The sequence below is a fragment of the Syngnathus scovelli genome, chromosome 15 (assembly GCF_024217435.2).
Source record: "Syngnathus scovelli strain Florida chromosome 15, RoL_Ssco_1.2, whole genome shotgun sequence".
In the NCBI taxonomy this organism is placed as follows: domain Eukaryota; kingdom Metazoa; phylum Chordata; class Actinopteri; order Syngnathiformes; family Syngnathidae; genus Syngnathus; species Syngnathus scovelli.
In genome coordinates, this window is record NC_090861.1 from 2062137 (window position 1) to 2087080 (window position 24944).

At 41.3% G+C, this 24944-nt stretch overlaps 1 protein-coding gene and 1 long non-coding RNA gene across 5 annotated transcripts in view; one reads left to right on the top strand and one right to left on the bottom strand.

Annotated features, from left to right (window-relative positions):
* LOC125982752 (uncharacterized) overlaps positions 1 to 24944 on the top strand; it is a 54318-nt gene that overhangs the window by 28628 nt on the left and 746 nt on the right. For 2 of the 4 annotated variants that reach the window (XR_007486471.2, XR_007486473.2), the window contains exon 8: positions 5847 to 8967. This is a non-coding gene — a long non-coding RNA (uncharacterized lncRNA). Of the gene's footprint in view, positions 1 to 5846; positions 8968 to 15263; positions 15336 to 18926; positions 19193 to 24944 lie in introns of those variants that run through there. The other 2 variants (XR_007486474.1, XR_007486472.2) reach the window with 2 other exon arrangements.
* On the bottom strand, positions 9477 to 12650 carry msx2b (muscle segment homeobox 2b). Its single transcript, XM_049743744.1, has 2 exons — positions 12256 to 12650; positions 9477 to 11096 (listed from the first exon to the last, which is right to left on the bottom strand). Exons 1-2 carry the CDS (start codon positions 12581 to 12583, stop codon positions 10663 to 10665), a joined length of 762 nt encoding a protein of 253 aa, XP_049599701.1. The 5' UTR covers positions 12584 to 12650; the 3' UTR covers positions 9477 to 10662.

The following is a 24944-nucleotide window of genomic DNA, read 5'->3' on the forward strand; positions in this document are numbered from 1 at the left end:
TGAGGCACCACTGCCAAAAACTAAATGGATGCAAAAGGGAGAAAAACAAGCTCGGAGTCAGAGAAAGGCTAAATATAATGATGCAGACAAAATACGTGAATGTAAAAAACTCGTAATAAATGGCTTGTTTGTTCGGCAACCGCAGTGGGCGGATGTCTGTTTAGTTACAGAAACGAGGCTGGCCACTTGCCATGACACTTTATGAAGTTAGCGTACAAAGTGGAAGGACGGTTGACGTTTTTAATCATTTGAATTCTGTATGAAAAGCATTTTTTTTGAATTAGCAACAACGCAGAGAGAGAAGCTTTAAATGATTCATTCCGGCCGATTAAAGCTTTTCAGTTATACAAGTTCTTCGGATTCGCTTTAAAAAGAAATATTGAAATGGAATAACACTGGCCTTGCTCGAACAGTTCAAAGCGTGTTCAATGTAGGAACTTTTTTTTTTTCCCGTAACAAAAATCATACTGTTGAGTAAAATGATTTGTGGAAAAAAAAGGTTACTCTTTATTTCTCTCCTCGGTATTTAAAACTACTTAGGCAGAGAGAAGGAGCAAGAAAAGCAAAATGAACACCATAATCCAAACGTTGATTAATATATCACAGCATATGGTGGCACTCCCAAGATGTTTTGCAAATGCATTTCATTGTCAGCAGGATCAAGATGATATTGGTAATTTAATTGCACCCCCACTAAGTGCTCCAAGGCATTGACTTGGCACCAATGTCAAATGATTCCCTTTTGATTCGTTGCCAATCTGAACTTGCTGAAAATGCTGAAAACAAAAGAAAAAGTTATTACTTGCCTTTCCTGAGGTAAGCTTGGCTTTTCATTTTAGTCTGTGCAAAAATGTCCCTGCTTTTTAGGCACACTTGAAAACAACAATTTTTGGAAGAGGTTAAGTTCTAATTCTCAGAACGCCATTCGTTAACGTGGAAAACCTCGAATGTCACTTTTAATTTTTTCTTTCAAGAGCGATAAAAACTTTTCTACAGTGACATATGACATAAAAATTGATCTAAAATGTGATTCCCAAAAAATGAAGCACAATTTAATATAAACTGTAGCAGAGTATATTATATTTTGACAGTTTGAATGGACTCCCGTTCACATCTGCGTAATTGTAGCTTTCGCTGACTTATGACTCGTTTGTTTCTCTCAGGTTGTAAAATTCATCTCAGTACATTTTCAAATCATCACTTTAGAAGATGACATCAGACTGTTATTCGCAAGGGTGAAAAGTGACAGTAATTTCATTTTTTTTTTTCTTGTGTGTTGGCGGAAGAGCATCAAACAGCTGCAGCTCATTCAAAAGGCTCCAGCTGGCTTTCTGACCGGAACAAGGAGATCAGAACATGACTCAGTCCGAAAGGCTGAATCCCAGTCAGATGTAGATTAGAAAGTTTCACTCCTAGTCGATGAATCACAGGATGAGCAAATGCTAATTTGACACAGTATCAACTCAGTAGGTCTTCAGAAAATACAATATATGACATTCTAGAGAGAGTCAATTCCACAGGGGGGACATTTGTTCCTGGAAGTCGATTTAATGTCGCACAAATGATCTGATTGCGCCAATGTGATGTTAGATTGACGAGGACCTCAAAGGATGCTCTGGGGGAAATGGTTTGTCTCTTCAGTGAGATGAGACGCTCCAGCAGGATTCTTTTCTATCAAATTGTTTGTGACCTCTACCGGTGCTTTTGCTGATTGGTGAATGCACAATGGAGCCAAGTGGCCATTTCATTAAACTTTACTCCTGGTTGGCTCCTTAGAATAGTCTCTTAGAAGCTCTTCACATCTGTCATGTCTTATTCCATCCTTATATTTTACAAGTCATTGTTTTTTCAAAATGGCTGAACGCTTCCCAATTTATCTTATCAATAGATCAAGTCAAGTCATTGCAGACAATCTGCTCTCAAGCATCTGTTGATACTCGAGTTTGGTTATCTCATTTTTTATTCATGAAATTAATGAGAGTCAAGATGTTCTTTGGCTCCACGCTGTTTCTAAAAAAAAAAAAGTGACCATCTAGATAACCAGCAGATTCATTTCTTCTCAACAAGTGACGCAACATCCTTGTGATTCTTCTATTATCCCCGCACGACCGTCTGGGTAGAAATGAAAGTCGTCGCATTTGTAGTCACAGCAGGATATGAAAGCTGCCGACATTTATGTTTTGTTTGAAGAGGGAGAGCAATTAGAGCAAATTGCCAGCGTGAGGAGCCCTTGTTGAAAGCCATATCAGCTGACAACAAGGAGCAATGCGGCATTAGATCATTGGTGGCCAAGAGGGTGTATCCGTGTAAAAGATTTTTTTTTTTAATTATTTCCAGGCAACACTGGATAAGAAAATGACAAAGACGGACCATAATAGATTGCTGCAATTATTATTTCCAACGACAAAAGCGATCATTGCAGTCACTCAACACGGCTCTCGATGAACTGCAGTGGTGGCCCATTGGACATCATATGCGTACGCCTGAGTGTTGTCATTAAGGCTCATGGATTATTCATGATTTATTCACAGAGAAATTAAGGAAAATGTCAACCTTTGCAAGGTTAAGTGAAAAAAAAAAATCTCTGCACGTTTTTTTGCTGAATCCAAAGAGTTTTGCGTTGATGCTAGCACCAAACCAACAACCCAAATTAATAACGCTTCCAAATCAACAAAACGTATGCTAACTAATTCGCTAGTAATAGAAACGATCATAAAGCCTCACATAAAAGACTGTCGTGCTTAAATGAAGTTCCCGGTGACACTGGCAGCTGCGCGGCTTGGCTAAATGAATGCAGGAACGCGGCCAGCACGGCAATGGCGGAAGTGCATAATGACAAGCATTGGGTTAGGTCAAACACAATGGCTTGGCATTTGGAGGGAATTAAAATACAATGCCGTAAGGACAGGGGCGCTAGTTAATTTGGGGGAGAGAAGCCATTTGGCCGTTATCAACTACACCTGCAGAATACAAAGGTCGCTAGTGATTCATGTTTTATACGGATGTCCGAAAAGTGCTTTTCATATTACTATGAAAATATTATCTATTATATATTTAGTATTTTTTTCTTTACTAATCTGTTGGTTTAGATGTGAGATTTCAACATTCAGATTACTTCCAAATACAAAATATTTTAGATTACCTCTAGAATTTCACAAAAGTTTATAAAGCTCACCAATTACTCTTGATGTGCCATCATTTTGATGACTGTAGTTATTTTTTGACGTGTACAATCCATCATTAGATTTGCAATCTGACCCCTGACCCCCAACTAATGCCAGAACATTTGGACCACCTCATTCTTTCTATTCTCACAAGCGCATCCCAGATGACAATCGATTGACAATCTGACTAGCATGTGAACTCCCCTTTGCAGAAACGCTCGCCCTATTTAATGATTGCAGGGCATTCTGCCCACTCCTGGAATTCCTCATTTGTATTCCTCCTTTGCTCTGGGTAGAATAGCGCTATCTCAACCTCGCCGCTGACCTCAGATGTGTCACCAACTCGGCCATAGAGCCTCCTACAATGAGCCGAGATAAAAAGCTCATTCTGTGTCGCTATGCCGCCACTACTTCATTAGCTGGAGTCTAATCTGAAAGCCACAGAGGGAGAGGGCGGAGGGAGGCCGTGTTACAAGTTGTGTGGCCGACCGGCCGGCCGGCCGGCCGCATGTCTTTCTAGTGTCTAGTTAGAAAGCCATTATCGGGGCACAAAATGGCTGCACCGTGACAACTTTCTTGTTGTGGTCTTACACGTTGAAATTGAAAGGCTAGACGAATTGACTGTTGGAATGGGATCATCATAGAACAGTTAAGCGTGATTGAAAATCTGCTTTAGTGCCACAGTTGGAACAAAATCCGGTCCGAGCGAGAAACCCCGAAGCACATTACAAATAATTTACAACATGCTGTAAATCTCCACACTTTTCTTCATCTTAGTTTCTCTTTGCTTCTTCATCAGGTCAGAATTGAGCATGGTGGTGTGCCTAATGAAGTGTCCATTGTGTATATTTTGGGGCCAGTCACGTCCCTCAGCATCAAAGTCTACCATCCTCCCTTCGCATCACTATACACATCCCTGCCCCTCGCCCTTTGCTAAAAATAAACAGCAGCGTAGCAGAAAGTGTCAGCCAGTGCCACAGCCGTGTTTCTCCTCTCGGTTCTTAGGCAACTTCCTGGAATAGAATTGCGTTGGACGCCGTGTCGCGAGCGAAAACTGTTATTCCCCAGAGACCTAACCGCTCTAGTGACATGCTAAATTGAGGAGGGCTAGTACTTAAACTCATGGATACGCACAATCAAGCGCATGCCGGCGCCAGACAAATTGAAAGTTTGCATTTGAGAGAAGTTTGTTGCAAATTGAGCCAGATGTTCTGCAAACATACGCCGGTAGAGTCACTTGCTGCACAAAACGTGATTTCTCGTCGGACCTCAGGATACAGTTAAGGAGAGCGCGCAAGTGTTTGGGCCGTATATCTTGCAACACCCGTGGGCATCTCCTCCGATGTTAACATCTCTTGTCATGTTTCATTGCCTCTTTGAAAGGTCACACGCTGCAAATTGCCATTGCAGTGCTTATGAAAAAGCAGGAGGGGGAAAGGGGCCCCGACGGCATTTGCGGGAGTGACGGCGCCACCCTCGGGACATGGTGCGTCGCGTGAGCTTGCGCTGACTCAAAGTGACACATGACTCGCTCCGTCCATTCTGACTGACTGACAGGCCCTGCCCCCTTGCTCTACTTCCTCTATATCTACGAGCAGTCATCTCACTTTTTAGATTTCACCTTGTGACGCTTTTAGCGATGGAAATTTGAACACAAACAGTGAAGTCATACATGTAGAGAGACAATGTCAAATTACTCAAGCATATATTATGGCGGCTTACTCGTTGTCAAACTCTTCTTTGTTTGTCTGTATGACAGTTATACTGCCCCTAGTGGCTGATTGGCACACAGCAGAAGGAGCAGCATTAATTTTGACATTCTATTTCTTTATGTCATTGCTAAGTTGCTATTCTTGACTATAGATAAATTTAGTGCTGTTTTCCATTCTGGTTGGGAAGCCATTAGACAATGGTCATTATGAAAGAGAAGGATGACAACTTCCAACAGATCTTTGTCTTCTTAATAGCCTCTGTAGGCTATTTTCTGCACTTAAACGCTAAAATTGCTGCTCATCTGTTCTGTAGTGATGAATGCACATAACCTTGAGGCAGACAACACCTGAAGGCGATGAAATGCATCATGGGGGTAAAAATCATCCTGCCACATTTTCTTCTGTTATTTGGAAGCGGCAAGAACTGATTTAACAGCAACATTCCCCGGCCGGCCCTGCTAGACATTTATTTGGAGCGCTGTAAAGTTGAACAAATGTAGCCATTTATTCACGTATTGGCTGATGGCTTCATGAGCTTGAACTCTTATGTTGCACATAATATATTTGATTGGATGATAAAAAGCGCCGTATTCCTGCCTTGTTAGACTTGTCCTTCCTGTTTGAACCCTCGGCTCATACTAGGCACATCCAGCCATTTGTCATTGAAAGATTAAAATGTGAAATATCTCGAGGTGACTTTTTTTCTCAGGTTTATAATGATTTGCAGAAGCTGTGTCGCTATGGCAGGAATGTCAAACTTGACCTATTTTTTCTTCACTTTGTCATGCAAATTGGTGATATTAGTTTTAATTATATTTGATATCACCCGTGCAGTTCCACCCCCCCCCCCCCATGGAAAAAAAAAAAAATGTTCGATTGACTGACTCTGGCCTTCGATTTCAGTCTTCCACAGCCACGTTTAATTTATCCGCTGGCACTCTTGAAGCCCTGCGTGATAACTCGCCTCAAGTTATCGCCTCCAGGTCGGAATTCCCAGCTGCCGCCTGTTGGACTGCGGGTGATGTTTGACAATGAACAACTGCGTGCCGCCTGTAGCATCTCGGCTTAAACACACGCTCTGCTCTGGCTCACCCGGTGGGATTCCGCTCTGGAAAACTGCTGCACATCGTGCTCTTATGTCATCATAGGGAGTGCTTGGCGGAGCCCTATTGCTTTATGACAATAAAAACAAGTGGAAAACAGAGAGTGATGTATGTACAGAGTAGCAAGAAGTGTTTTCACTGTAAGGTAACAAGTTCAAATTTTCAGCAAAAAATCCTCATGGAGATTTAAAAACATCTATTTCCTGTTCTATGGCTATCGTTACACTTTTTCCTTCCTTATATGTTGGGCAGCCTTCAAATCGGCTTTGGTGCCTGACCGCCTATTTATTGCCTTTGAAACCATGGCATCATTGGAAATGACAACTTTCACATGAAAATCCAACGTGTGAATCTATTTTTAGATCATAGCCTCGCAGCTATGTTCTCACTTATCATATGGCTCGGACACATGGCCGCTTCATCAACCCAACGATAGCGTGAAGGGTGTTGAAGGTGAAGCCCACTCCTACTCAGACTCGGGAGATGCATCCATTAATGTTGCGTTTTCAAGACGGCTGGATTGAGCCAGTGGCTTTAGTAGGATGGAGATGGCGGATTATTGTCACCTCCTTATTGATTTGTCAGGCAGCACTCTTTTTTTCATTTTTATTTAAATGAAAGTGGTTATATTTGATGCATTTCAAAGATAGAGATGAACACTGAGTGCATGTAAATTGAAATAAAACAAATGACGACAACACAAGCAGGCATATTGCCCAGTAACCAGATGTTTGGACATAGGGCAACTACATATATTTTTTTTATTAGGCCCACTGTACCGCAAATCAAATGTCAGGCTGCCCACCCACCCTTTTTTTTTTAAAGCTATTTTAAGATCAGCCAAATAAGAAGGCTGTTTTTTGCAATTATTTCCAGTTGCCTTGGTTTGACGGCGTCTCAACTCTGTTGCTATAGTGGCACCTGCTGGATAAAACATGTAGCTTAAAAGTCACCCTTAAAAATAAACCCTTTTGCTCACTTCCTTTCTGTTTCACATATATTTTTTCCTCTCTCACAATTTAGTGTTTGTGTGTGTTTTTGGCTTGCGGTGTATTTTGCATTTTCACCATAACTTACTCCAGACAACTTCTGATTTGATTGTCTCAGTTCGGCTATAAAGTGACACACGCTGCTTATGAGCATAATTGCATGTGACGTAAGTGCGTCGCCATCTGTTTTGGGGCTAATTAAATCCTAATTAAGAGATCTAATTGGATAGGATGACGCTCTCATCCTGTCAGCTCATCCATTCTTTCATAAAACGCTGTTCAAATAATTCAGCAAATTGCTTCGCTGAGAGCTTTCTGGCAGGCCGTGTCTGAGTTACAATGTGCCTCTTTAAAAATATATTTTGAAGACAGCACTATTTACGTCCTCCGTAATAACATCGAGCGACATGGCCCAACGTAACTAATCTGGACTCACACCCGGTGATTGACGCTTGCACACAAACTACCAACTTGCTGCAATTGAAAATCTACCAGCTTGGTGTTCTTCTTGGAAAAACAACAATTTGAGGTGTTTGACTTTGCAGGGCTTGAGACTGCAACCAATTTGGTCGCATTTGCATCAGTGCTTCCAATGTCAAAGTTCGTCTAGAGCTTTGCTTTGACGTCTTGTCTGGCTATCAAATGAAAAATGGCTGAAAGGAACTTGTCATTGAGAGTGTAAATGTTATGTAAAAGTAGGCCAGAAAATCTGAAAGGCTTGCTCACAGACACATTATGGGAAAGGAATAATAATAAGATCTTCGTCATCCTGTCTGATGGCTAAAACCTCGTCATTGTTTTTACGGGCCCCGCCGTCTTGATATCAGTCAGCAGCAGGAGCATCTTTTCAGACTTCTTATTCTTTTTTTTTTTTTTTTTTTTATCATGTGCTATGGCTTTGAAGCTCACACGGCAGCAGCAGCAGAGGAAGCCTCTTTCTTAAGTTATCAGCAAAGCACAAAAGACAGATACAAAGCGTGGTATTCTTCAAATTGCATGGAAATGCTCAAAGGCAAAAAAAAAAAAAAAAGTTCACAAAAAAGTCTTTTTCACACCCTCAGATGGCATCAAGCCACGCTTTATAGTCTCTCCACGAGCTGGTCACACCCCCAAGTCGTCCAATACTGAAGCCCAGTCTCCTGAAATGACTTTTATAAATACAATATATTCATCCCAGCCACTAGAGGGAGGTAGTAGGCGTTGACACACTTAACAACCACATGCTGTGCTAATTACTACCAGAGGGCCCACTAATGGCACTAACAGAGCTTGAAAAATCGATAGTCTAGTGGTGAACGCTTCGCCCTTTGACATTGGACACCCCGAAAGAAAATGACGCCTCTGAACCTTTTGCCGATTTAACAACAGGAAACCTCGTAAACGTGCTGTTGTCGCCCGTAAATAATTTCCTCGTTGCTTTAAAGTCACCCGGAAGTTTTATTCTGCCTTCAGTTAGAAAACAACAATGCATGTCCCCAGTTTACGCCGTTAATGTAATGAGACTTTGGATTTTGGTACCAGAGATTCAGTCACATGACTTGACTCAAGTCAGACCCAAGTTGGCTATTTTAGGGTGATCACAATGAAGTGGTGCTGTGGAAGCAGATCTGCTCAACTTTCCATAACCTGATGTTTCGACAGCAAAACCAGCTGATATGTAATCAGCTCTGCTGTTTACAGTCAAGTAGTCTAGTCCGATTACTTCAAACATCGATTTCACACAGTCGATCATTTCGATTCATAACACCCGAGATTAATGCATGATGCTTGTCCTTTTGTGCGAAGAAATCATTTGAAGCTTTACGGTCCAATGTTGTGGAAAACAGTCATGCAATAATTGTCCAGTTATTCATAATATATGATGAGCATGTGTGTGATAAATGTCGTATGGGCTTTTTATGAGAGTTCCGCTAAAATTTTATTTGGTTTTAGAATTGATGGTGTGCCTGAGCAAAATTTATCGTGGGTGTTATATTACCCAATAAATGTTTGGAACCCAGTAGACCGCGTTACAATTTTGTCTCACAGTTAAATTCAATTTATTTTTCTTTACTGTGCAACTTTTGGCACGATGAGCACTTGCCAAAACTTTAGGTGAAAAAAAAAAAAAAAAATCTGGCCTCCAGTAAGTCCTCCTCAACAGTAGTTGGCGCTATACTGCGGCAGTTTTGACAAATTGGCGTATCATCCATCTATTTATAAAGAACGGTCGTCACCATTTCTTGTCATTGTACATCTTTAGTTTAACAGATCCTAAAATTCCAGCCCTAAAATAAAATTAAGAAATATTTAATAATAAATATAATCAGTTTTTTTTTGTGTTTTCTGAACCAAACATGAAAAAAAAATTACTGAGGCCGATATTTTAGGAAGGTAACGATATTTAGCTTTGTGATTACAAAAAACTAAGTCGAACCAGTTGAACAGGAAGTGCAAACGGGTTTGACAAACCATTGCGTGAAATTAATGCGCTGTTCAAAGGACTACAACACACACATGGAAAACAGCTACAAAGACACAGGGGGTTTATTTTTATACTCACATATTTTTCCATACAATGCATAATTACTATAATTATGGCTTCACTACTGTGTTGGTGATGGTCGACAACCTGTTCTGACTTGTGTACAAATTCCAGTTACGTCTCCCCCCATAGGAACGGAACTCCATCGTAAACCGAATTTGTATTGACCGTGTGAAACAGACAACACTTTTTTTTTTTTTTCAAGCAAACATTCTGTAAGGCCTTATTCAATTTCAACAAAAATGCATGCAGCATAAACCGCATAGCATAACGTTGACCCTTTAAAAGGATCGTTTAAGAGCCATAAAAAATATACCACTCGTATACTGTGTCCTCAGTAATAATCATAAATATATATATAAAAAAAAAATCACTTGTACAATCCCCACAATTTCCGAGAGAATAAATAGAATTAAGGCCACCGTGTTGTATTGCTGGGGTGGTTAAAGCTAGAATGAAAGGTGGAATAAAAGCAGGTCTATTAACATTGACTTTTATTTGGTCTTAAAGCTTGTTGTTTACTGTACGGTGGATTTTCAAGCTATCATTTCAATACACAGGCTACATTGTGACATAATATTGCAGCACTGAGGGCTACTCGAGGAGATGCAGCATCATTAGGAGCATGAAGAAGAAGCAGAGAAGGTCCCCAAAATAGTTCCAGTGAGACGTGTTGTTCCCACCTGTTGTGTTTTAGAAAATATAATAGTGCTGTTTTTATTCGGAAGGATGGAATAGAATGATGGCATTTCTGTTCATTAAATTGAGAAATATTTTTTTAAATAAGTGACGAGCGTCAGTTTTAAAGTAAACATTAACTGGAAGTGAGTTTGAAGCAATCACCCCTTTTTTTTTTTTTTTTTTTTTTTTGGAGTACTGTATGAGTGACAGCTGCTAAGAAGTACATATAAAAGTTGAATAAATTCAAAACATAAAAAGGGTTCAAACAATCTATCTTAAGGCCCTCGTGGACGTAAGGCACATTTGGCTATCAGTTCAGAGTCCAGTGCAAGCGTGTAGTAAACGAGCTGGTGAGCGAGACATCATGTGAGCAAGCGGCTCGTCTGAACCGTTTTACAATCCTCACCATGGGGAGAATAAAAGATCTCCTTGTGCGCCTATGAACATGTTGAAAGTCCGTCCGGCATCCTCAACGCGTCCTTCCGGAAGTCAGTGATACATGCCGTAGCCCAGGGGAGCGGCGTACAGTCCTAACGGCGAAAAGGGCATCATGGCTCTGTGGTGATACGCCGAGTAGGACTGTCCGTACAGAGACATGGCGCCTAGCGTCAGCGGCAACCGGAGGCCGGGCTGAACCAGCGTCGCCGCCGTCGTCGTGGATTTAACCGAGGCGGCCATCTTTAGTTTCTCCAGCTCGGCCTCCTGGAGCCTCTTGGCTTTGGCACGACGGTTCTGGAACCAGATCTTCACCTGGGTCTCGGTCAGGGTGAGGGAGGAGGAGAACTCGGCCCGCTCGGCGATGGAGAGGTACTGCTTCTGCCGGAACTTCCTCTCCAGAGCCAGAAGCTGCGACGTGGTGAAGGGCGTGCGCGGCTTGCGGTTAGACTTGTGCTTCCTCAACTGGCAGGCAGGATTGACGTGACCTGGGGGAGAGAACCAACAAGTCAGTCGAGAGTCAACAACCAAAATATTTGTACACCTGTACAATCCAATCATGTTTTAACTGTGCAGAACGTGACAGCAGCGGCTTCAGATGTCAAACTTTTTATCTGGATTTTTTTTTTTTTTAATGCCTATTCTGTTATTTGTAAATGACCGATTCATCGTATCCAAGCAGACTTGGAGAGTGTTATCTCTCATAGCAGGTCTTGGTGGTGCGTCAGCTTGCTCTGTCAAAATTTTTATTATAAACCAATAATTAAATAAATATGTTTGAAATGTGCATAAACAATGATGTTCTTCTTTTGTATGTCACTGAATATTTTTAGCTTTGCTTTTGAGGCTTCTTGTTGTGACTTCAGAGTTAGTCACTCACATGATTTGTTTGGCCCAGTTTTTTTTTTGTTTTGTTTTACGCAGGATACCCTTGCTGGTATTTTGAATCTTAGTGCAAGTGTACCTAATGTTCTTTAAAACCACAAATGATGATTCTAGATGATAGTTGTATATTCACATTGAAGACTAATTGGAACTGGGCCTACTCTGATTGATACAGTTTGCGTTGTCAAATTTTCCTCAAATATGACTTAAGTCACAAACTGAGCAAATATATGTGATGAGCAATTTAAAACATCAAAGTAGAGAACATCATTTGCGTAAATAAATAAAAGAATGTTGAAGTGCTGACGCTGAACTAAAATGCAGTGAAATGAATTGACTGGAGAATGCAGGAAGATTTGAAAGTCAAGTTTACGGAGGAGATAGTTTTAGAATTTTAATTGCTCTGTATAGGTAATGGATGAGTCAAAGTTGTCACAAGTTTGAGTGTCACTTGTTTTTTTGTCACGTGCCCTGTTAATTAATTTGAGAATGCTGTCATGGAAAATATGGAATAATAGAAAACAAAATGGGCATTTTGATGTGATGTATCCAGATTTGGAATCAATTATAGAATTGAGTTGAACTTGGAACAAAGTTGATTTCATGAAAAATGGGGATTTTTGTTTTTGTAGAATTTGGGGAAAATATTATAGTAAACCTGAGATGTTCTGGATGATGCTGGTGAAGAAATGTGGACATTGAAACAATAATATATATATATTTTTAAATTGTATATGTTCATATGTGACGATGACAACTCACGAGATTGTGAGGAGAGCATCCAGTCTTCCGGCTCGGATGTTTCAGACTTGACCGGTGACGAAGGCGCTCCCGGGTAGCTCTTCCGGGCCTGCACGGCTGCATCCCCCCCGCACCTGTAAACGGAACCCAATCCTGCAGGCGATGATCCTGATCCAGGCTCTGTCTTGCACCGAGTGGGTTCCCCCCCGCGGCTTTCGCTCGTCGTCCTCCCAGACATGATCGCCTCCACGCTGAACGGATGGCGATGCCGCGGAGGAGAGCTTTTCCTCTCCTCCTCCGACGAACTGCCCCCAAAATCCTTCGTGCTCTCCCGGGTAGTCGTCTCCATAGTCCCGCCTGACGAGTTGGTCGTGCTCCGATGAGCTGCGCGTTGTATTGATGCTGTCAAGTCAAGTCGCGTGTAGGCGTTTGTAAGGAGGCAGGTCATGTGACTTTCGACCAATCGCGTTTCACCAGGATCTTGAGCGCCTCTTCAGGGAAGGCTCCCTCGGTAAAGGCGGATGTTGTTTTATGAGCCGATGGAAATTGAAAGAAATGCTTTTATCATTAATAGTAGAAGCCAGATGTAGCTCGAGATTGACTTAAATTAAATTACATTGCTTTTTTTTTTATCATGAAAGCAGTGCAGGACCTCTGCAGTGTTTACATGTAGGGCACCAAAGCACACCTTTTACATAAAAAAAAAAAAGAACCCCCTAAGCACGACCAAATCCGGAGTGGCCTATTTGGTGCAATGTGAAAATTCCTGGTGGGCAGCCAGGAGTCACTTGGCGTTGAGTCACAAGAATAAAATATCTTTAGATCCCGGGGTGTGATGGTTTCATGTTGCATTGAGATAATCATAATGGGACCATTCATCAAGTTTATCATCTTAAAATATAAACAGTCCAGTATCACTTTATAGCATGAAATTTATTACCTCATTATGTAACACTGAACTCATTTTATTTTCTGATGTTGCAGCGATACGCTTCCATCATTTTGCATCTTCGTAGTAGTTTTTTTTTTATTTTTTATCTTAGTCTAAGTCGTCAATGTGTTCAAAGGATGTTTTAGATCTATTGCAATCTCATTCCGCTCCAGTGATGGATTAGCTCAGTCGCTAACCTCATGACACCGTATGTATAAACACAAGCACCACGCGGTTAATTCAGGGGCATTACACCCTCGGATGCGGCACAGATCCCTTTTCTTCTTTATCTCAAAGCAGTTTGTTTGTTTTATTAGCGTGACTTTTCTGTTAGGGCCTACTGGGAAGTTGTGTGTTAATCTGCATTGGAAGCGGTGTGTCACACTCCAATTGCACATTAAATGGCATTGCTGAATTGAAGATTTACGCTCCACGCTTTGAGTTTAGCGCCCCGGCTGGGCTGGACGCAAACCAGATGAGACGTTCACATGCCTCTGTGTGGCTGGCCCAGTCATCCGTGATGTCCTATGATTCAGCGCTATTTCACTTGAAACGGCTCCTTGTGACCCATATGAACTAAGTCATTGTGGCAATTTTAGGTTGTCAGATAAGAAATTCCTGGCAGGGAGGACTTCACACTTATTTCCACAGTTAATTTATTTCGGGATTTTACACAGTAAATGTCGCATGTGTTGCATGATTGTTTTGTTAGAAATCCCCGGGCTATTCTTTTTGGAGCAATCAGGCCCCTCGAACAATAATCAATACAAAAGAGCCTGGTTGACTTCCAAATATTTTTAACTTCAAAACAATCCTGACATCACTCACTAGGCCACGCCCTCTGAAGGCACAACATTACTCTTGTTGTGACTTCTGGCTTGTCTTATCGTACAGTTTGACAGGCTATGAATATGTCCAAGCCTGGAGAATTATTTAACTGTGGTGTTTTTCAGTGACTCTTCCGTGTTGGAAAGCGGCGGGAGGCCATGTTATTAAAGTGGGGTGATTTCACAGACAATCAGGGGTTTGTGAAGGCGCCAGTGAGCGGCCAGATGAAAAGATCAACTCCTCAGGGGAGAAACTGTTGCCTTCCCCCGCCTAACCGCCCACCCGCCCCAGCAGCCCGTCCCTCAAGTGTTCTGCTTCTCTTTTGCCCCACAGGCACCTTGTCATTCATGATTCGCATAACACGAGTTCCAGTGGCGTATTTCTCCACCTTAGCTCGTGTTCATCTAATTGCATTTTTTTTCCCCCCCACATTGGCACTTGGATGTTCTTAGATATGTCCCTAGGCAGGCAGGCATTTTAAAAATGATTTCATGTTTGAACTTTTGATTCAAAACTAAATCAATACAATGGCTCAGTAGTACAAAAGAAATACCAATAAAAACAACACTACAAAATAATCTGACACCAAAGCCATGACCAGCACCTCTTTTTTTTTTTGACTTGGCTAAAGGACAAGCAAGCCAAAACAACTGATAAAAGGCTTGAACAATAAATGATCGAATGATAGGGGATCTCCGGGATGTGGCAAAATTACCCGCACATCCCACTTCCTTTCCTCCATAATATCACTTAAGCTACGATAATAGCGAAAGCAATTTGTCTGAACATGTTTGTGTGTGTGTGTGTGTGTGTGTGTGTGTGTGAGTGGGACGGAGATGCCTGGGAAGCTTCTATGCGGGTCGGGCACACCTCGGAGCTTTGTAATTACAGCAGGGGCTTTGAAGTGGTGGAATGTTCGCTCGGGATAATCAGTAGCCTGTGCCGCGCTTGCACACTATTTACATTTCCATTAGGATGCCCGGCGGTGCCAACGCACTGGCAGTGCCTTTTGACAAAGGCTGAGATACGAGCCATCATTTTGGGCAACAGTTCAGTCTTCTCACAAACATCCCTTTGTGTTGTACCTGTCACTTCCAAAATTGGTCACAATTTCCATATTTCACCAGTTAACCGCACTGTGGCAAAGTCAACAGACAGACTGGTTTCGTGTTTCCAACTTGCTCTCTCGAGACTCCAGTTGGCTAAAAAGTGCATCAATGTGGCAGCCGTGTTAGCATATTTTTTTTTAATCTCTGGCATGTCATCCTAGGTGACTGAGGTGGAAAAAAAAGGAAGCACATGAACATGAGCAGATGCAGTTCTCCTCCCAAGCACCAACAAGGTAAGCTTGCGATGAATACGAGAAGATAAAAAAAAGAAAGCATTCGTGCGGCAGATGTCATAGCCCGGCCTCGGAGCAATTGTGTTTGATTTATTGACATTTATTTGTCAGCATCTCAGCATTGGAAAACAATCCAAAGATTGCATTTTGTCATTATATTGTGGCTTAATGTTGTTGATGACATTCATGGTGGTCTGTTTAATGGTGATGGTGGTATCCCATTCCGATTGCTCATCCAACCCATTTCAAACATTTTCACATTTTGTTCCCATCTCATTTCAATTAATGCAGACTCTTTGTTGTTTATTCCCAACTCTTGCAAAAACAAACTCATTTTGTCACAATACGTCACCGCCACCCACATTTCTGGTGATGACTACTCATTTTTGTCTTCCGGGGGTGCGCCGGTGCACGAGAGCTGCATATTGAATATCAAGCTAGCTTCAATTCAAAGTCAAGTCAGTCGTGACCTCATCATGATAAAAACTCAATTATTGATCATTGTTTTTTTAGCAAGCTGCCGTGGTCATCCAAACAAAACGTACCTTAACGCACCGTTACTATAATTTGTACTTTCGCTCCTCGCTCACTCTCTCTGAGCTTCCCAAGCCCTCGGAGCTTCTTCCTAATGCACACAAATAACTACCTTGGAGGCTACAATGGCGCCATGGCCAATTAGCTGTTAAAAAGTACAGACAGCTCTTTTCAGCGACATGAATGATTGAAGCCCATTTTGCTAATAACAAGAGAAGGAGGCGCTTGGCTCAACGCCCCCGGCCTGCGTTACAACATCTAACCAGCTGGCGAGTCTCGGAGCTTGTTTTTTTTGGGGCGGTAGGTTAAGTCACCGTCGAGAGAAACGAGGCTAAAAATTTGGGGTGATATCTCACCAGTCAAGGACATATTTGACTTTGAAGAAGTGACACAACCTGTCATCTTTTTCATTCATTCCTTTCAAGATCTGACAAACTCACAGGACAATTCATTAGGTACAGCAGCACTGTTTTGTACTGTTGTTTAACAAAGATAACAAAAATGTTCTATACCTCCTACAATTGGCTTGACAATTCCCCTTTTTTTTTTAAATACAGGTTGAGCTAGATTTACGATCCAGTGTGACACCTCCCTTACAAACAATAGAATTGAGAGCAGCGGTGCGTCACCAATTGAGCGAGAGACATGCGCATGCATATCGTATTTGACACGACAATCATTGATAGGTCCTGAAAGGTCGGATTGATTTGATTTGACTTTATTAATTCATGCTTGCAGTGGAGCCAAAAAAAAAAAAAACCCGACTGAAGAAACAGCAGAACTTTACAATGACAATATTTATTAACAAACAGGGCCATTATGGGGGCCTTTGAAATGTTATAATTGTTTTTTATGTGCTCGTGTGTGAAAGTTTTTGCCTCACATTTGCATTTCAAGCAACTGATGAACGGAAAAATCCACCACTTTCCCAGCTTTTAATAATTATTTTCCCCACATCATTCAAATGACAAATATAATAAGAAGGGAAGGGTGGGATGTCATTCTTCAAGCTAACCACAACATCCTAGAGCTACTTAATGAAAACGAGACATAGTTGACATTTTTTTTTTCATAATTTAAAAGAGTTCCCAGGTGTCTTAACATGTCTGTGAGATGATTTTTGTCGAAAGAATCCATCCGATTAGATTATGAAACGTTGACTGTTTCGTTTCATACTTGGGGAGGATCCAACTATGCACAATGATCTCGGATACTTGCTAATCCACGTTTTTTTTTTTTTTTCCCCTCATTAAAGTTGGAAAAAAGGCACACGCGTGCCAGATTGGACACCACAAAGACACATAAAGGTTAATATGGGCGCATAAAAGCGGAGTCATGATTCAAGACTCCGTCCGACTTTATTGAGGGAAAGATGCGGGTCACAGGTTAGAAAGCGAGCTCTGGCGCAAACACACAATCCCTGGTGATCTTTGTTATGACCTCGCTGCCGCCTTTGCACTGACCCGTCCCTCCGCTGAGGTCACAGGCGTCTTGCCCGGGCACTTTGAAGTGCAACAACAGCGGACTGGTAACAGACTGATTGGTGGCTTGGCAATTACTGAGATGCCGGTTTAATTTATTTGCATCACCTCGGTGCAGGAAGAGGGAGAGAGAAAGAGAGAGAGAGAGTTAATAGTCCTCATAAATATTGGTGAAGGATTGGCGATCTTGCTTCGTGGCCTGCTTTCTTTTACAAATGATTTGTTTGTTTTGCAAAAAGGTCTTGCTCCAGTTCTGTGAGAATGACATCATGATAAATAACTGATGACAATATGCGTTTAAAATGTTTACCTTGAGATTACAATATGACTTGAATTATATTACGATTTGCATCGACACAGAACGTTATCACACCGGTGTGAACGACAACAAACGCTTCCTTGACTCGTTCGTTCATGTAAAAAGAGACACGTAAAATAATCTCTTTTTTTTTCCAAGTGTTTCTTTGGACATTTGAAAACTCTCCCTCCTTAAAAGCCTGGGATTGTTCATTGCACAAATGATGTGCCAGAGTCTCTGTATTTATCGTTTCTTGTGTTTGTGGATCGCTTTTGACTATAACTCCAGCCAGGGTGTTGATGAACAGAGATGGTGAAAAGGTCCCAATTTAATCGATTGAATATATTGTGTCGCTTTTGTCGCGTCTGCTATTACAATGAGCTAAGCGGCGTGTATTTAATAACTTCCTGAGCTCCGCTTGAGGTTGACTTCGTTTAAATTGCACATAAACAAAATTGTGTTTGAGAAGCACTTAAAGCCTGTTTACTTCCCTTGTGGCGGCGTTTCTGCGCACTAGCCATCTGCCTGCTCGCCTCAAACATGACTGACGTTGTTTGTCTTTGCGGTAATGGCTGGCATTATGTTGAATTACTACTCTGCTCGAGTACCAGCGGTTCCCTAAAAAGGACCCTACGGCACTCCCCGCCCCCCTCTCCAGTGCCTTGTTACAATCAATTAAGTTGATTACAAGCGCTATCTTGACCACTTCAAAGCGAGGCCATTACAGCGAGTCAGACTAGCTGTCTCTTTGCTTGTTTGTCGCCGCCATGTTTTATGAAACTTTTCAGGTCGCTCGATATGCGGTTAAGCCTTTTTTTTCCTCACCACTTTAAATATAGAGTAAAAATAGACAAAGATCATTAATTTGTGATTAAAAAAATCTAATTTGACCATATTAGGGGATTTCTGCCAGACAGCCAAGCTACAAAATAATCTTCTGCCTTTAAGGGGCGTGGCCTAGTGATTGACATTTGGCTCTACTTGGCCGAAAAGTCGACGTGCGAACATCAATTTGTGCCATTCGATAAGCTAGTACCTATTTGTACTTTATGACTTCCCAGCCCAATTGTCTAAAAAGGTCAAATGGGCGACAATAGGATTAATTCATGAGCTGGAGGACAATCGGTGTCATCTGTTGCCTTTCAAGTTGACTCTTTGTCAGGTCACACAACAGGTCAGACAATAAAACGCAGAATGGGAATGCAGAAAAGTCGGAGCGAGACGCCGAGTCTAGACGGAGTCCCTCCCTGATTGCTTTGTTGTGTGCCATGTTGACAGGTAATTACCTCCACAAACGACAGGGAGCCCTGTCAAACCTTAGTCGAGCTTGTCTTGCGACGAGGATGGCAGGAAGATGAATCGAGGAACGCCACCGTGCCTGAATTTTGTCACGCTCATGCAGAAGCCCTTCCTAAAAATAACTCGCTGGATGTTTCACCATGAAAACACACCGACATGGCCACTCCGATAAGAAGAATGCTCATACCTAGCCTAAAAATAACTGGAGAAGCATTCAAAAATAAATAATTTACGACCATTTTAAAGGGGGAAAAAAAATCAAAATTTTAGAAGGATCTCATAATATGAGCCAGGTAAAAATTGTATTCTACAAAAACAGGGGAGGTGTCATTTTTTGACGAGATATGTCATGATTTACTCGAAAAAAGCAGAGGACAAAAGCAAAAAGACAAACATGTCGGAATTTCGTGCCAACAAGCCTCAAGTGTTGCTACGTGCCAGGAAACAATCTCTTCAAAATAACCAGGCTGACATTTCATCAGAAAAACACATCGAGGTTCACAACACCACCATCATTTATTCAAACTTTTAGGGTGGTCTCATCTTTTAATTGAGGGGTAATTAGTTAGTGGATGTGTTTATAGTCTTATAACAATTGGAAAATAACTGTCAATCATCTGTTTGCATGGGTGGCATTGAGTGTCTGTGGTGTCGGGCTGGATGGAAATCTGATTGGAATTCGCTCCTTGACGCAGCCAAACCTCTTCAAAGAGGCCACAAAGGGAAGATGACACATTTATAGTGGGAAGTTCAACGCATACAATGCTGTCATGCCTCACATCAAATTGTATTTGTACGATTAGCCAGCCAAGCAAACGCTTTTCATTCTTGGAGGCGCCGTAAACTAATCTATGCTAATCCTGTGCTAAAATCATGATTACACTTTAACATTCTAGGCCATGAATATGATAATCAATCAAATGATAATTAGTAAGTACAAGCGTGACTGCGGTTGAATTGCCTGAAAACGAATTTGCCGCGTCAGAATGTCGCATGCAACTGCAAAATATAGGAATGATTACATTTTGCTTTTTTACATACTGTAGTGGATTTCCCTGGAGAACATCTCGGTTCTTCATTACAACTTATTTAACTGGAAGGACTTTTTTTTTAATTTTTTTTTTTCAAAGTGAGCCAAATAAAACGATCAAATGTGACATTTGAGTTGAATTAGCCGGCTAATACGACATTTCTGACAAATGCAACCTACTGCGTTATCTTGACTTTTTTTTCTCAGGCCTATTTGTGCGTTCACCCTCCTCACCGCAACCCACATGAACTATCATGTAGTATATCCATCTCATAAATCACAGAAGTTAATTAAAATGTCCTTACTAGCTTGGTATAAAGAGTGCCACTTATCTGTTGCTCTTTATCAGTTGGAAAACATAATTGGCGCTTGTACACTTGATGCTGACTGGAGGTCACCTGACATATTATAAATCATTATTTGCTTGCTGTCAGGAACAAGCTGCTGACTGAGCACTGTCATTTCCCCCCCCCCCCCCTCGCAAAGTTTGCTAAGGCCACACTTACAAGAAAAGAAAAAAACACTGGGTGTTAATTAAAGTCTACTTTTTCCACGTTTTACAAGTTATTTAGGAGAAAAAAATATGAGGGATAAAGTTTTTGTAAGAGAGAGAACATCACAAACAAGAATAAACTTGCAGTTCAATGCCTTTCTTGTGTGCCTGCCTTGGCCACCTGGGGGCAGTATAAGATACTGTTCATTGAGATAGCTAAACTTCAGCTCATCAGTGCGGCACTAATAGAGTGCTGAGGGTAAAAAAAAATGGGACCAGTTTAGTCTGTCTGTCCTACAGATGTTATTTGGTGCTAGCAGTGAAAAGCTAAGCTATGTGATATTTATAAATGTAACCCCAAGGCACCACTTGTTTATCATGTCACATGAGCACATTTGTGTTATTATGGGATGGGAAAAAAAAATCCCAATTTTACGAGACAATATCCCCTCTTCTTTTTTTCCTCTGTTGTTTTTGAAAGGCAAACAACAGAGGGTCAACTTTAGAGGAGCGTCCCTCCCCAGTGGTCTCTTTTACGCTGGCTCAGTATTGCTTTGTCAGCAGCACGGAAGATTAACCTCCAAATTGCCGCGGGGCAGCCCAACTGCCTGGTTGCCTGGCTCCGCCCTCCTCTCGGCTTCCTCCCGGCCCTCTCACCAACTGACTCCCTCTTTGGGAATTCTTTCGTAACAAGCGGCGCCTCCGTGGAGCCCCCTGGGCATTAGAGGGTTGCGAGATGTCCCAGAGAGCGCTAATTACACCACTCAGGTGATTTAAGGGTTCGGGAACACGCTGACCTATGCGTGGCACCCCCACTAAACAAAAAAATAATAATACACGACACTCTCACTGTGTTTTTGTGTATGGAATTTGGCACCCCAGTCAGTTCATCGTTGGCGCTTTTGTTATCCCCGGCAGTTCCGATGTTTGGATTCCCTGGAGAGAAACCCATAAAATTATAAAGCTTGTGTTGACTCAGTATGAGCTATCACTGTTCAAACTGACTCTTGGTTGAAATAAGCACATGTTTAATTGCTTATTCATACAAATGTGCAGGAGCAGCACTTGAGGTCTAATTACTTTAAATGACACATAATTAAATAGATAAATACTTTTGAGAAAAGCTTCAGGTGTGTTTGCACTCCCTCTTGGCGATGTTTTTTTTTTTTTTTTAAACGTACTTACCTGACAGCTCAACTCACACTTTGGCAGTACCAGAAACACTACATTGCATTAAATAATAACCGGCACATGCTTAAGGGTTGGGATTTTACATACCGATTACTCACGAGTCCATTGTTGTTTCGACCAGGAAGTCAAACATTGATTAACGTTTTTGTATTTATTTGCTAGTTAGTCAACAAGAAAAACTCACCATGCAAATATTGTACAAAGTGTCACACAAGCCATTCTGTGACTTTTACTGCAAAAAAAAAAGGTTATTCCTTTTTAAGTATCTTTTATTTTAGAGCTTCACTATGCAATAACTTTGTTTTATTATATTGAATTATTAATGAGTATATTCAACTTTTGCCTTGGCTCCTTTGTGATCACTCTTATTGCACTTCAACAACAGCAATAGAGAAGAAATAGTAATCACGCACAAAGGTTCGGAGAAGACGGCCGTGACAGGCTGTAATTGAGCAGACAGAGTCAATAATGGCGTCGAGGCGGCCTCTCCACCTCCTGCAGACACTCTGGTGACACGGGGGAATGTTTCCCTTTAAACAAGGTCAGAGCTAATGCTGCTTAATTGGAAGGGGATGTTCCTCTGGCCTTCAGCTCACTCCAACTGGCCCTCTTATCGTTGCCCGCGCTTGCTTTAACAAGCTCCGACGGCGCTGCTGAAAGACACTTACTGTCTCGTTTCTGCGCGAGGTCCAAGAGTGCCGCTGGCCATCACCTCCTGCTGCTGCACTGTGAATAAACCAAATGAAATTGTTCAATTCAAACTAGTTCTTTTTTGGTTTCTCGCTTGGTGTCCTCGAAAAATGCCACAAATAATCCAGTAGTGCCTTAGAATAAAAATATATTTCATTCCTTGACTATGTATGTAGCTTAAAACACGTGTAGGACATCAAATCATCTTTCCCCATTGAAATAAATGGGAATGCTGTTAATCCGTTCCATCCATAAATTGTTTTTATTAAGTTAATCATTTGTAAATAAATAAATAAATAAATAAATACTGTAATGTCATAATTAAAAAAATAATTTAAATTCCTCTTGGCATTGTTCAAAGAACATTGAATTATTAACATTATTTTTTTTTTACTTCAAGGGCTTGCAATTAGCATGTCCACCTCAGTTCTGAGGTTTTTGGTTTGAATCTCGGCTTGCGCGTTCACACTCTCATTCCAAGCGTATACAATAGAAACACATTATCCAAACAGCTTGAAGCAAGGCTAGAAACATTTGACTCAAACAAAACCCGTTCTACAGTACTTTTGATAAATGACAACGAGTCCCACTTCTCCACATGCGCTAATTACATAAGTTGCCCTGCATGAAAGGTCTAATTAAGTAGATAATGATAATGAGGTGTTGTCACCAATTAAAGTTCAAATTTGTATTGCAGGCTTTTAAAAATGATTTGTGGCTTTGGACACAACAACTTTGAGCGACATGGCTCACTTTACAAATCACTGCATGACACACTTTCACACACATAAGGCATTATTCCAAAGTGTGATAACTCACCCCGCGTGGGCCTCGACCTCGTGTGTGTTTGTGTTGGCTTCAATAAATTAGGAACTTATTAGGCCTATCCCATTTCTCGCAGAGAACCTCAGAGGGGAAGCGAGGATTTCGCTTCAAAGCCTGCGGCGCGGCTTTCTTCATGTCGCAACACTTCATATTTCACATCAACTTGATGGGCGCAGTTTCAGGGGTCATATGTCAACCGCAAGTGTTAACGCCAAAGGCATGGAAGCTAATTACAAGTATATATGTGTGTGTTCAAGTCGTGCGTGGAAACTTTTGTCACACACACACCGGCATTCCCGGAAATGACAACGACCAGAGGGGTTACTTTTCGACAGGTCGTAAAAATCTGCATTTTTGTTTTTGTTTTTTACAACCCAACTATTAGTGCCAGAAAATGGATGACATTGCAAAAAAAAAAAATTGTATGTATATATATATATCCCACAAAGGGGATGTGTGTGTGTGTGTGGCATTAAGAATCCATTGTGAGCCTTTTTGTGGCGCCTCTGTCTGAAACTGTCCCCTTATGACTTTGAGACCACAACGTTAATGAAAAAGAGTCTTTTCATTTGACACTTGGGTTGTTTCTTAGCTTCGTGTCGACTCTGTCTGGCACACAAGTGTGGCATTCATTGTGCGTGTTGTGGCTAGACACTGTCAGTGCGTAAATATTGATTAAGGCAGCAGGATATGATGGATCATGTGTGAATGACACGACTTAATAGAGAGCAAAAGAGTCGAGGACAGTTGATCAGATGTCGCTGAAGCGGATTGGATACAATGGGGAGGGAAAAAAAGTCATTGTGGGCTTTGGCGGCCTTGACAAAACAGTGGAACCTGATCTGTCAACCTTTTAACACGTTCACTCATAAAAAGATGGCACAATGAGAAACCTGTTTGGTGTCTGTCTTGTGACACTCACATATTATCAAGCCCCTGGAAAGTGAAAATACACATTTTATGAATTTGACACACTGAAGAAAAGAGTTTTTAACCCTGGCAAATTTAGCAAAAATATTTATCCCATCTATTTTCTCTCTGTCCTATATCACACTCGTATTGCATTACATATGTTAATCTATTGCATCAGCGCCCTCCTCTGTTCAAACCAGTACATTACAGCCGCAATGTATACTTTGCGCACTCATGCAAGTTTCCATCCTCCAGGAAATTACTCCTCGAACAAGATGCAATAAAAGGGGACTTTAATAAGAATACCTTTGATTATCCCAATAATTCAAAAACCATCGAATGATATTTAAATCTGTTTTTAAAACATAGTTCATCTATTAAATGGATAAAAACATTTAGAATAGGATAGAATAAAATAGTGCTGTATAATATTTGACTTGACTCCCACTCTATTGTATTTAAGTTGGCAAAAACAGTCTATGATTAAATTGAACATAAACTAAAAAGTGATGAGCTCATGGCTCTTTCTGCTGTGCGCCTTTTGGCCACATAGGGGCAGTATAATACACTCATGCAGATAATGGAAGGTCATTTTCCCTCAACTATAAGTGACTACTTCTAACAAGCATGATAATAACTTAAATGTGTGCAGTATTATACAATACAGTTAGACCAGATTGTGTTGGTGCACTAAAGGAAATGGCCAGTTTATAAAAAGGCTTTCTTGTTTGTTGAAATGGCCTCTAGTCTCTTTTGTTTGGTCTTAAAAGACGTTTGTGTTCATTCATTCCTCAGTTTAGTAACATTGCAAGCATGATACAGTAGGCGCTCTATTCAAGTGTCAAAGTGTCCCTTT

Excerpts from the sequence above, each read along its gene's own strand:
- msx2b (XM_049743744.1), bottom strand. The coding sequence starts at position 12,583 with ATGGAGACGACTACCCGGGAGAGCACGAAGGATTTTGGGGGCAGTTCG. Across the intron at positions 11,097-12,255 it reads GATGCTCTCCTCACAATCTC|GTCACGTCAATCCTGCCTGC; the intron begins GTGAGTTGTCAT and ends TCTCTCCCCCAG.